A 14056-nucleotide genomic window follows, 5' to 3' on the forward strand; every position below is an offset into this window, starting at 1 on the left:
GTTAAAATCCAGTGTATTCCTCCTGCCTCTGTTCTTCAGATCTTATGCTTGTCAAGTGTATGTACAGTATGGTCTTAAAGGCATAATTTCTTGGGTAATACAAGTAAAAAAAGTATTAGAACTTCCAGTCAGGTGGCTGGACAGTTATAATTATGAAACAGTAACTGTTCAGCCTCTATCTTAAAGCATAAAAGTAATGCAGCCCTCTGTTTTCATAGTTGTCTTAATATTTTGTGGAGCATATCACACTTTTTTTTAATGATTTTTGGTTTTCATCATAGTAAAGTCCTTTATATGTTTTACAGCTTTCCATAGTTCACTGGCGAAGATGATGTAGATCACAGAAATGAAGACATGAAAACTTACATAGAAAAAAAGAATTGACTTGTATCGTTGCTTGCATGAATGACTTTGGACAGCTTTGACATGTTTTTGGCAAGCTGAAAACTAAGATGAAATTATTTTTAGTTGTTTGTGACTGAATCTTGTGCGTCATCCTTCAATGGATAAAATATACAAGTTTAATGGTGATTAATGTAATCAAATTTTTAAATCTTATAAACAGTTCAATGCAAATCTAGAGTAGCTGCTGGACAACAAGCAAATGGCCAGCATGGCTTCTTAGTCAATGTATGAACACTTTTGTTTATAGAAGTCTTTTTGGTACATGTGCCCTGAGATGGAAGTGATTTTTTTTTTCTGTAAAACACATGCATTTTAATTGTGTTTAATTTCAGAATCCTTCTTTTCTATTTCATCCTTATAGCAGTATTTTGACTATGTCTTCCAAGGGCTGGGAAATACTTGGGTGTGGGTGTTTTTTACCTATTAATATTTATCTTGAAAGAATTACTACGTAATAGATTTAAAGATTTTTATTTTATTTATGGCTTGGAACTTTTCTTCTGCATTGGAATGCTCCATAAAAATACTAGTATGTGTCTTCACTAACACAGTGTGATTTTTTTCTAGCATACTCATGAAAAAAAGAAAATAAATTTTGAAATTAAAATATCGCATCAACTAAAATCAGGACATTAATGACGAGAGTAACGGTTTACACTGATATAAGGTCAATATATGAAAGGATAGAAAAATATTCAACTAATATAAAGCAGTGGACTCTCAGTAGTTCTTGTTGCAGTATTTTGGAAAATAATTTGTAAGTATCAATTTTCTGAAATGGATATAAAAGTAACTAAAGTACATAAGAAACAGATACCTTAATGACATAATGGTGTATTACAGGTTGTGTTAAAATATTCTCCCAGCCTGCAACATGTGCTGAAACATTTAGTGATAGTTGATAAAATTTACAGACCTTGATTCTTCCCATGTCAGTGTTTGGCTTTTTTTTCTTCTTGTAGAACACATTATACTAGTATTTGTATGTGTGCAATACTGCGTGCTTTGCCTTTTGCATATTAAGGGATTTTTTAGTATTTCTTCCTAGCATTTAAAATGCATTTGAGAGTGTGTTTTATATATCAATATGAAACATGTGAGTTTCTGACCCTATACAGGTGGGAAAGGAGGAATCCACAGACTTCGTGCAATCTTCACTGGGTTGTGCTAAAGCTTTTGAAAGAACTTACTAATGTATTGAAATGCCTGAACAGGGATTCGCTGAGAACTAATGCTGTAATCTGTTAGTCATCCTTTATCTGCTTCTATTTTTACAGGTTCTGAAGGATGACTGATGCTGGTTTCTGCAATGCCAATTGGAGTCACCAGCACTGTGGATTGATAAGTAACGTGCAGATTTAACCGCGGTCTGGGGAGAAAGTGTCAGGACTGCTACTTTTCAGCTCCTTAAGTGGACAGAAGTGCAGTCTCATCCATCTGCAAGGGAAGATTCTTCAACAGATTTTTACAGCTAATAATAAAGACAACACAGCATCATCCACCTCCCTGATTTACAGTGCATCACTTTCCAAGACAGATGGTCTGTCAGAAGCTGGAGGATGCCCACAGAGCACATAATAATGGAGTAGTGAATTGATACTGCTGCTGCTGCTGCTGCCTAATTGTCAGGATCACAGCTGACACAACTGCACTGTCCTTCTTCTGCCCCCTTAATCGAGCCAGGAACAGCAGGGTGGACATGGCTGGCCTCGTTAACAATCTGCTAATACTGTTTCTTGTTTTTCAAAACATCTGTCTGGGTTTCAGAAGCTCACTTTCCGTCTTCAAGAGGTGGGTTATGCAGGAAGACCTTATGTATTGAATGCATGCAGTCATGATATTATGGAAATATGAAAAAGCATGATAAAAATGTGTATGGTATTTTTTGGATTTTGCTTACTTGCTCTGATTTTTTTTTTTCCTGCAATTTTGAAATGGCACTCGTCATATTGAAGACAGAAACTCTTGTTTTATCCATAGATTGCTGTATAAAATGTGAGTTTAGGATGATAAAACAACAATTAATAGAACTTTTTAGATAACGCCACAGGTGTATTGCACAGAGAGTAAATATATTTCAGCTACTCGAGTTAGATTGCAGTAATAAAATGCTGTTTTATTGAGAAAGCATCAACTAGCTTAAAACTGGACAATTCTGGGGAATTTGGGGGATTTTGAATGCAAAATTCCACAGGTAAACTTTAATGTAATGTGGACAAGAGAAGTAGCCTCTTAGCTCTCCAAAAAAGTGTTTTACTGTTTATGAAGTATATTGGGCACTGTAGTTACCATGTTGCTTTTATATATATACATGAATATACATATTCAAAATTTATACCAGTGTTGCATCATGTTTCAGATGTCTTACCATGTTGTTCCTTACAGTGATCTACAGTTTTTTATGATACATTTATACATTGCATTCAATACAAACCTTGATATTCATGTGAAGTTGTAAAACTTACTGTTTTGCTTTGCTACTTATAATTGGAGTTGCTATAAATGTTGTGGTGCTGGAATTAAACTTTTCCCCTTTACCACATTATTTAAATTTAATCTGTATTGAATTATACATCAGGTACGTAGTCTTAAAAACAAACCAAAACAAAAAAAACCTGTCATGAATGTCATTTTCTAGTGAATTAATTCTCTATCTCTACATCCATATACCTCAGACAATTATTTAGATGAGATTACAAGTTACATTGTCAGCTAATGTTTTCCAAACTAGTCTGATTGCTCAGAGGAACTACTTCAATAAGTGCTCGATAACTAAGATGTTTTCCTCAGCTCGTGAATGAGGGAAATGTCCAGATCACTCTTTGGAGCCACTCAGCGTTGTCAAGCTTCTTTAGTAGTTCAGAAGACCCTTGATTTTAGAAAGTCAAAACAAAAATCACTATTTTAAAAAGTCTTTCCTCCTTCCCTTTAAGGTATAAAGATACCACCAGATCTCTTTCCAGTGAATGCTTTGGAAGCGACCACCCGGTGATTTCACTTGGTCTGTCAGATTTTGCATTGGATATTCGCATGCCTGGGGTGACACCTAAGCAGGTGAGAGAAATGCAGTTTTTCTTTTTGCCACTTGCTCTTTTTTTCATAAGCTAGGAAAAAAAAAAGCCTTGCCTACAATATCACTCACATAAAATGAACAAAAAACCCCAGGGTAACTTTTATAGATATATGTATGTCCAGAGAAAAGTAGGAAACAGAAAAGTCATCTCAAATGAGAGAGAAATATTTTCATCTGTTTAATTTTATTTGTAAAATGTTGGTTTCATAACTTGAATTGCTGAAGTTGATTAAACCAAGGAATATGAGTTTTATTAAAGTGAAATATTTCCAGCTGTGCTTATAAGGCATGCATTTAGTTAGAGCTGCAGTTTACACCAAATCTCAGGTGATGTCTCGGTGAATTTAGTTACATTGAATTGAACATTGCTATAACTATGGCAAGCTGAAAGAAGACAACCAAAAAGCATTTTAGAAGGGTAATACTTTTGACCTAGTATTTTAAAACCTTAAAATGCTTCAGGGAAGTTACTAGAAACAAGTTATAATGGTATAGTCTTTCAGGTTTAAAATTGTTTATCTTCTACTGAGCCAAGTAAGTAAAAATGAAGACAATAATTAAGATTTTGAACATTAGCATTGGCATTTTTAAGATTCACACAAAAGTCTGAGATTCTACTGTCATTTTCACGTGTAATTTCATGAGGCAAGATAAACAATAATTAATTTTATTATTTGCAGTGAGGCAATGCAGGCAATTATATAGGTCAGTAAAAGACCCTACATCTCTTTTAGAGGGCTGCAGATGCTTGGAAAGAGCAGGATGTTGTGCTGCAGTAGATGATGACTCATTGTTGCAGAGAGCACTTTCAAAAAATACTAAAGGGAAAATGAGGTTTTCAGTTATTGGGGAGCACCCCTCTGGAACATGTAATTTAGAGCAAGTGGTGTCATTCTAGCAAGTGCGAAACAGAAATATAGTTTCTACTAGATCTTATTTTTCTGTAGCAAAATATTAAACTTCTCATTCAGAAAGGGTGAAAAGTACTCTCAGTTCATCCAGGTGCATATTTGTAATTACATTTTTTTGATTTTACCTGAGGAGCCATTAGTTGAAGAGCTAGGACACACATATGCAGGGGTCAGTCATTTCAGATTCCTATTAAAAAAAAAAGAAAACCTAAACTCAACACCACCAAGAAAAGGCTGTGATAGTTTATAGAGAGAAGATAATAATTTTCACATTCATGTGTACTTATAGCAACAGCCTTTATGTACACAATATACTGAAATGCTACAGTCTAGTGTAGATTTGGGGGAAGATAGCAACTTGCCAGGTTAAAAAGGTAGGTGAAAATAATCAGTAACTAGCCTTATATACTTTTAAGTCTAGCTTTTATTTTCGTCTCTGTCTCACCAGCCTTGCTCCTCGTTTCCCTTCCACCTTCCACAGTGTTGCACACTAACTGTACAGGAAACTTGGTTCACATTTAGACAAGTTAAACACTGATATACTCGGCAAGAAGCAATGGCAGAAAAGACAATCTTCGGTTTTTTTCAGTTCACAGAAGGAGATAACCAACAGCTTCCTAGTTCTAGTGCCGTCAGTTCATTTTTGTGGCAGAAGGAACATGGAAGGGAAGAATCCTTTTTAGAGAGGAAATTCTTCTGTGGTGGCTCTTACTAGCTCGCCACCTTCTTCATGTACCTTTTGGCCCTGATTGTGGGCTAATATGTGTTTAGTGACTGTGGATCTGCTGTGAGTTCAAGTTGTCTATGCTGATGTTTATAGAAGAGTGTTAAGTTGGGAGTTGGACTCGATGATCCTTTTGGGTCCCTTCCAACTAGAGATATTCTGTGATTCTATGATACATAGGTTTCTGCTTCCAGGGTCTATCTGCAAGTTTATTTCTGTTCATGAAAGATGCCAAAATAAACCAAAGAGCAAGAGGACAAGTGCAATTTCTAAAATGCTTTATTAAGGGCTTTCTGGAGGTGTGTCGCTATTTTGATTATGACTAATTGCACTTCCTGAGTTCTCAAGCATAACAATTTATTTGGCAAAGGTGGGAAAAGAAAAAAAAAAAACCCCGAGGAGGAGCACAAATTAATGGAGAAGATGTGAATGAGTTAAATTCAGAAGAGTATCTTTACATCAACACCAGTACATTCTATGGTATCTCTTCTTTGTCATGCATTTTTTGTGAAAAGAAAATCTTGTTTGAACTGGATTGTTATGAATTCTGAATTCACTGTTTGGCCACAGATTAGTACTTTCAGGAGACTTCACAAACTGAATTCTTCTGGCCTCTTTCTCTCTTGGGGTATGTACACGTGGCAGTCACATTTCTTCTCTAGAGTCACAGCTAGCTAGCAGAAAGATGTCTAATGAAACTAACCAGTTCTTTCTTTGCAATTTAGAACCAGTGTGACCTGCATTAGATATACAATCAGAAGGTTCATGCAATGTAAGAATTGTTCTGGAAGGGCTGGAGTCATTGGTTGTTTAGTCAAAAATATCACCAAGCTCGAAAAAGAAAGGGAACTTCTGAAATAATACTGCTGCTGAGTTGAGTTCTTGCATAGCATCACTGTAGGCAGTCATATTTAATTTTGTTTTCCAAAGTCCTTGATACTCCAACTTCCCAGATAATGCTTATGGAAAACAGACACTAAAAGTTAATCTCTTTGGATTCCAAGAATTCTAACCATCTGCATGTATTCCCTGAAATTGAGATGAATTTTTGGTACTACCAGTAAGGTTGTACCTAGAGTATGAGCATTCACATTGTTGTTTTGGACTGATTACTGTAGGAATCATTGGATTCTCTTAATGTAGAGGCATACAGCTAACATACAGCTTAAACTCTGTGAAATACGTATCTGGTTCATGGAGGAAATATGTAGACATTTCTAAACAGGAGGGGGAGGGAAAAGAATCCCGAAATGATTTTGTATCATCTGCACAGGTAGCACCTTAAAATCGTGAAGGTGGTATAATTCTTGGTAGAATGATTTGCAAATGACTGGAGTCAAGTTTAATTAATGTCTGTCGTCATATTGGTACGTTAGTTGCATAAAATTCAATTCATGTGCATCTCAGGTTGTCAAGACTGTGGGAAAGGTTGCCAAAAACGCTGCATTTTTTTCCAATTTATTACTAGTCTTGTAGTGACTTTGGAGGGTTGAGGCAGAGGGGAGTTGGCTTACATTCTGTGGCTGCAGCTGCCCCGTGAGTGAATCAATGAGAACCGACACCTTACGTGGCTTAGGAGTGCGCTGTGCTGATCTGCTCCCACATTGTGTGTTCTTTCAGCACAAGTGCCAAACATGAACAGTCCTGTGAAACTGTTCCAAGAACTTATGAACAAGGGCACTGAAGTGTATATTCAAGCAATACAAATCTGAAAATCAGTGAGGCAGAATGGCTTTCTAGCTCAGTTAATAAATGTGGTTTATATTCGTTGGTGCTTTTGAACAGTACCACTTCTCCTAAGTCAGGGAAACAATATCTGCAGTATTTGAATACTCTTTTTTTTTTTTTCTTAATAATTATTCCAGTTGCACAGTAGGGAAAAATACAACTAATATGTAAAGAGTAATTTTGGTATGCTTCTGAAGGGTGGAGGACATCGAAGAGCTGTGGAGAGGAAAACTGAAGGGCTTTTTCAGTTCTGAGGGAAAAAATTGTATAATCATTCTTTATACTTAAGATAATTATAAGAAAATTATCCCTCTGCACAGTAAATTAATACTATGTTAGGAATTATTATTTAAATGGAAAGCAGTATGTTTTTTCTTCCAAGGAGGGATGGGATCAGCTCGTTTTGAAAATTATAAATTTCAGATACAAACCCCAATACTATTAAGCAAATTAAAGGCTATTTTGTGAAAGCATTAAGAATGCAGGGTAAACATGTTTACTCTGCTGGTAAAACGGTTTTGCTGCTGTGAATATTTGTGTTTGCTACAAATCAAATAAGAACTAATAAAAATTATACTGCAATTAAAACTATATCTCAAGTAATCTTAATCATAAATAATAATTTGAGTTTTTTAATTAATTACTACTATGAGGCTGAACAAACTTTTCATTGGTAAATTAATTTTTGTACAACATTGGCTGAGTTCTTAAATTTAAACTTGAAACTTCGTAAATATTGCTAAATGTACAAAAAAGTGGTAAAAGATGTTATTTGGTGGGATATTGTTAGTGTGGTAGAGTGGAAAGGTTGTGTGTGGAAGGGTTTTTTGCAAAAAAAAAAAGGATTTTGCAAGTGGGTTTTTTTGGGTTTTGGTTTTTTTGGAACTGCTTATCTTGAGCTTCTACAAGTAGGTCAGCAGTGCTTGTAATATCTGCATATTCAGTTCTGCAACTTCAGTTTCTCAGTTGCGGTATTTGGTTAAAATTTTTCTTCTCCTCTCCAGTTTGCTTGGGTATACCATACCAGATAAAAATACATGACACAAGAAGAAAATTTAATTATTTGGATACCCATAAATTACTGGCACCTCTTTCTTTACTATTGCTACGACAATCAAGTTCAGATCTTGACCTAAGATCTCCCAAGACTTGCTCTGGCTCTGGAGAAAGTTGTGTGAATGATTTGGTTATTACTTGGGGTGAAATTCTGTAAAAAACAGAATTTAGTTACTTATATGAATCTGGACCCTGGCATTGTGAGTATCAGTACTGTAATTTATGAGAAGTGGTGCAATTATTAGTCAGCAATGGCCCTTATTAATAACAAAGATTCTTCCTTTAAATAAAAGAGTAGGGGAGCAGCAGATGGGAGGGAAAAGTGTGTGGCTTTTCTCTTTCCTCCATCCAATGTCTGCTTTCAAAAGGCAACTTGTTGCACTTTGAAAGTTCCATTTGTCTCATCTTTTCAACCTTTTTTGGAACCATCTGAATTGATGAGGTTGTGCACAGTGGAGCAATCTCATTTCCCCCCGCCCCCGCTTGTTTCTTATGCAAGTCAAAGTCTAGGTAATAATTTTCTTCTGAAGATGGATCACATGTGCAGCCTCATGCTCACGGACCTACTTATGGTGAGGTAGAAAAAACAGGACAGAATTTTTGTGGATTCTACAGTGCGCCTTTTGTAATTCTTTAGTGTCAGGATGTTCCTGCTCTTCCTGTGTTTGAAGTCTGTAACACTGACAATTGGAGATGATTCAACAAAGCAGATTTTGGTTGCTTCAGTAGCTGTTTTTTCATTTGCTCATTTTATCTTATTAGCTGTATACAACCTGGCTTGTATGTCAGAAACAAAATTGAAAACTCTTGTGACTATGCCAGGTCAGGTTTTTATGCCAGTAATGGTAAAGACTTCAGAATGACATTGATTGACTGCATTATTCATTTGGCCAAGTGATCTTTTCTGTCACTATACCTAAAAGGAGTTATTTATGGAAAGACTGTAAAAGGTAGGATAGGAGAGTGGTAATGCAAAAACTAGAACATACCCTCCCTGTTTACAGTAATAATGAGAGGTTGCTGGCTTGGAGTTTTAGTTCAGACTATCATATTTAATTGATAGTGATAGTTCTTTGTGTAATCAATTTGTCAAATTAATTGTAACCCATAGCTAATCTTTGATTTTTTTTTTTTTTCAAATATGATTCTTTCCTTTTAATAAGTTATTTGAAGCATTTTGAAAAGAATTGTATTTAGGGTAGTATTGTGGGTTTGTTTCCTGGTCTCTCTGCTTTTAAAAATATGTTTCGATAGGGAAGAAGCAGAGGTATTTTTTTTTTAAAAAAGCATGTGGGGTAGTGGGATGGAACAGTAGGAAGAGGTAAGGGTTATGAAACTACACCATGAGTAGTATAGAATATTAACAATTCAATGCTTTGCCTGTACTGATCATCTATAGGGTTGTCACGCTAAAGAGACTGCTGGCCAGGATCTCTTGTTAATGAAATGGAGTCACTTCAGATTACTTTGGAGGACAATCTGAACAAGACTAATGTAAGGCAATACAGACAATAAAAAAATAGACGGGAAATAAGAAAAATTTGAATAAAACTCTCCCCTCACCCCACACCACCCTGTTTCTCCTCCAAAGCAGTGGGTCTCATTGACTTCTTTTTTTTGTTGGTTTTTTTTTCTTAAAAAACCCTTTACTTTAGCATTAAAATCCTAAAGGCACATCAGATTACCTAAAAGCATTTCTCTAAACTATACAATGTAGAGTACATCAGTATTGAAGACAGATGACAAAGAACATAGAAGAAAGATGTTTAACTGGGACAGTTGCTACTTGTAGATATAACATTGAGTCAGAGGCATGGCTGAGTTCTGCCGCAGCTCAGATAAATGACTAGCACAATATCATTTTAATACATCTATAATTTCCAGTTAACAGTCTTCATTTAAAAAAGAAAGATCCAAAAATATTAGTTCATCTAGACTTCTAATAATCTTTGTAGATGTTATGACACAAGTTATAAAATCTCAGCCATTGCATCTGTGTCCTAATACTCTGTTCTTTTGTTCTTAACTAATCTAATTCTTACTTGAGTAAATGTTGCTTTCAAAAAATACATATCATCCTTATTTTTAGTCTACACTGTTGCTAAATTTAATTTGTGTTTAAAGACAACTGTTTATTTCTACTACAATGTGAAGCATTGCTGCCATTGACTTTCAAAGTTTGGATATAAATTAAGGGGTTTTAAAAAATATCTACTAAATGAAGGGTTTTTAAAAAATACAGACTTCTGAACCCAGGTTAAATAGAAAAGGTAGAATATCTCCTTTTGCTTTTCTACAAGGTTTTAGTTCATTCTGTAAATACATAGAACTAGAGTACACAAAGACATTCACATCAGTTGTATCAGCTGACCTTTGTTCATCCTTCCATTTTCCAGCAAAAACACCAAAAATTGTTTCTTATCTCTGCATATCACTGCTTTGTGTAATCACATATTGTTATCACCATTGTACCTGCCCTTCCTTCTTAGTTGCATTTAATTGTTTACACCTGTTTGCAGTGGCTTCTTTTATATTAGGTTTGAAGTTTTTCATAGCAGGAATTTTATTTTCATTTGTTTAATGCAGTCCTGTCGTGGTTCAGCCCCAGCTGGCAGCTGAGCACCACACAGCCGCTTGTGTTGTTTAGCAACAAAGGCAACTGTAGCATCATGAAGAGGGCATTCTTTATAAGTTCTGCCCATGGTATCTTGTGCAGATTGTTTGTGCAATTGCTTCAGGAAAATGTTAGTCCTTTACAATGCTTAAGCAAGAAAATCATGTAATAAATTGTTTCTTTTTTAATTGATTCTGGTTTTTTCTTTATTTTAAAGGTCATGCGATGTTTCTTAGAATGCCCAGGCAAGAATATTTTCATTGATCATTGTGGTGGGTTGACCCTGGCTGGGGGCCAGGTGCCCACCAGAGCCGCTCTATCACTCCCCTCGTTCACTAGACAGGGGAGAACAAGTGTAACAAAAAGCTTGTGGGTCGAGATAAGGACAGGGAGAGATCCCTCGCTAATTATCATCACAATCAAAACAGACTGAACTTAGAGAGGGAATTAATCTAATCTATTACTAAGCAAAACAGAGTAGAGGAATGAGAAATAAAATCAACTCTTAAAACACCTCCCCCGACCCCTCCCATCTTCCCGGGCTCAACTTCACTCCCGGCTTCAACCTCCCTCCCCCACCTCAGCGGCACAGGGGGACGGGGAATGGGGGTTACGGTCAGTTCATCACACGTTGTTTCTGCTGCTTCTTCATCCTCAGGGGAGGACTCCTCTCATCATTCCCCTGCTCCAACATGGAGTCCCTCCCATGTGCTACAGTCCTTCATGAACTTCTCCAACGTGAGTCTCTCCCATGGGGTGCAGACCTTCAGGAGCAGACTGCTCCAGCGTGGGTCCCCCACGAGGTCACAAGTCCCGCCAGCAAACCTGCTCTGGTGTGGGGTCCTCTCTCCACAGGGCCACAGGTCCTGCCAGGAGCTTGCTCCAACGTGGGCTTCCCATGGGGCCACAGCCTCCTTCAGGTGTCTCTACCTGCTCTGGCGTGGGGTCCTCCACAGGCTGCAGGTGGAATCTCTACACCCCCTCATCCTTCCTCCATGGGCAGCAGGGGGACAGCCTGCCTCACCATCGTCTTCACCATGGGCTGCAGGGGAATCTCTGCTCCGGTGCCTGGAGCACCTCCTCCCCCTCCTTCTTCACTGACCTTGGTGTCTGCAGAGTTTCTTACATCTTCTCACTCCTCTCTCCAGCTGCAAAAGCTCTGCCTAACTGTTTTTTTTCTTTCTTAAATATGTTATCACAGAGGCGCTGATTGGCTTGGCCTTGGCCAGCAGCAGGTCTGTCTTGGAGCTGGCTGGCATTGGCTCTATCAGACACAGGGGAAGCTTCTAGCAGCTTCTCACAGAAGCCACCCCTGTCACCCCACCCCTAGCCACCCCGCCCCTGCTACCAAAACCTTGCCATCCAAACCCAACACAATCATGATAGAATTAGGTGCATGAATCAAAAATAAATGTATTTTTGTGACTGCTGCTGCAATGGCACAGCATTTTTACACTTTGTGGTCCAGTTATATAAATCTTGGAATACTGCTATAGGCAGAAATCTATTTAGCTATGAAGTCATAGAATTATAGAATATCTCAAGTCGGAAAGGACACGTAAGGATCATCGAGTCCAACTGCCTGCTCCTTGCAGGACTACATAAAACTAAACCACATGACTAAGAGCATTGTCCAGGCGCTCCTTGAACTCTGACAGGCTTGGTGCCACCACCACTTCCCTGGGGAGCCTGTTCCAGTGACCGGCCCCCCTCTCAGTGAAGAACCTTTTCCTAATGTCCAGTCTGAACTTCCCCTGATGCAGCTTTGTCCCATTTCCCAATGTCCTGTCACTGGTCACCAGAAAGAGATCAGCACCTCCCTCTCTACTCAAGTGCTGTTGATTCTTAGATTATAGTAAGTTTATAAATATTGAGAAAGTAGTGCATACCAAGAACACAATGAATCAGAAGCTCAATAATTCTTTTCACTTTATGTAGCACACTCATTGATTCATGCTGTTTGTTTGGACATGGAGAGGGTACTGTTACCCCTCCAAATTTGTAGCGGCTGGGAAGGGGGCTGTGTTTGTTAACCCCTGCAAATAAATTCAGTGCTAAGGCATATAAGTATGTATTTTGTATATACGTTTGTTCAGTAGTCCCACATTCATCTTCAGAAAGTGTAGAGAATTTTGATGCTTTGTTTCTATTCTTCTAAATATTTCCAATTTAAATGTAATTTTTGTTCTTTTGTTTTTTAATAGTCTGATACCTACCTCTGCATGTCAGTACCCCTGCCAGTGGATGATGAAGCCTATGTAGGTGAGTACTGGTTGACTGGAAGAACCTAAGCCAGCCATTTTGAAGAACCTCAGCATTTTCTTTTTTTCCTTTGACTCATATTGACTTAATCTTTGGTTGTCAGATTTTCCAAAATGCATTCATCATGGCTAATGCAGAAACAAACCAGAGAACGCTACTTAGAGTCAAGATAACAAACTGTAGCAGGAGAGATTCATGAGTAATAGTAGTTAAGGAGCTGCAGGCAGATGCCTCTGGCAGTCTGTACCAACAGCCCTATTTGTAAAGTATTGGCTTTCTGTCTCTGGCCGGATAATTAATTCAGCTCCACTGAACACACTGTTTATTTACCTGCTGGTACAGGCTGTAAATCCTTTGCACTTACAGTCAGTGTTGGCTGCAGTAAGATTTTACTTATCAGGGGAAAAAACAAAACCAACCAACCACTGTCCCCCTTTTTTAAAAAAAAAAAAAAGTCATGTCATGAATAAGATGGCAGACAAATAGCAGGAAATACTGTGATAGTGTACAAATGCTGAGATCATATAGGTCAGCAAAGCACACCATCTGTTCGGAAGGTCTTTGAGGTACTTTTCATTTCATTTTGCCTTGCTTGTGAACATGTTCAGGTAGAGCGAAGGCTTCTTGGTTTGGCTGAAGATAGTTTCACTATCAGAACATGCTATAAACTGAAATAAAAGAAGACAATGATAAGTTAAAATGTCTATTTACTCTTCTGTTGCATTTTGGGATATCTGCACTTATAATAAATATGGTGGGAATCCTATGTAGTTTTTGTTGTAGTGTATTATGAGACTGTTGTTCCATGTGGATTTCCTTGTGGAAGTCCTTCAGAAATAGAATATTATGGTTAGATTTTCATGTTTTATTATAGTAACTAAAAAAATTGAGTAAATTTTTCTCAGTGTTTTCTCTGTATATCTGTTTTGTAAATAGTCAGAACCTGACCTCACATTTTTGCTACGAGTTTTGCCCCAGAAATAAGAATGAGCATAAAAGGGAGTGAGTGTTCATTCTCTGATAAACTATACTTGCTGTGCAGTGTGTGCAATACACTCTTCTGCTTTCAAATGATTCATAGAAAGGCATACTACTAACCTGCTGCTTAAGCAATTTTTATTTAGTGCTTCACTGAGTTGCGAAATTGCATAGTTCAATTCTTTATTAGATTGCTGCACATTTAGTTCTGTCATTTGGTGTTTACATGTGTGAAAGCCACATAAACTTCTTTCAGTGGTGTTTAAAAGGACCTACTAAAAGAATTTGCTTAGAAGTGGTATGTA

At 37.3% G+C, this 14056-nt stretch overlaps 1 protein-coding gene across 12 annotated transcripts in view; it reads left to right on the plus strand.

Annotated features, from left to right (window-relative positions):
- The window catches only part of PAM (peptidylglycine alpha-amidating monooxygenase), a 150988-nt gene that overhangs the window by 69338 nt on the left and 67594 nt on the right, over nt 1–14056 (plus strand). For all 12 annotated transcript variants that reach the window (XM_054810720.1, XM_054810724.1, XM_054810725.1 and 9 more), the window contains exons 2-4: nt 1683–2196; nt 3339–3459; nt 12716–12773. In XM_054810720.1, the coding sequence (XP_054666695.1) occupies nt 2105–2196; nt 3339–3459; nt 12716–12773 (271 nt within the window). In that variant the 5' untranslated portion in view covers nt 1683–2104. The remainder of the gene's footprint in view (nt 1–1682; nt 2197–3338; nt 3460–12715; nt 12774–14056) is intronic.

Source organism: Grus americana, chromosome Z (genome assembly GCF_028858705.1).
Source record: "Grus americana isolate bGruAme1 chromosome Z, bGruAme1.mat, whole genome shotgun sequence".
NCBI classification, from domain to species: Eukaryota; Metazoa; Chordata; class Aves; order Gruiformes; family Gruidae; genus Grus; species Grus americana.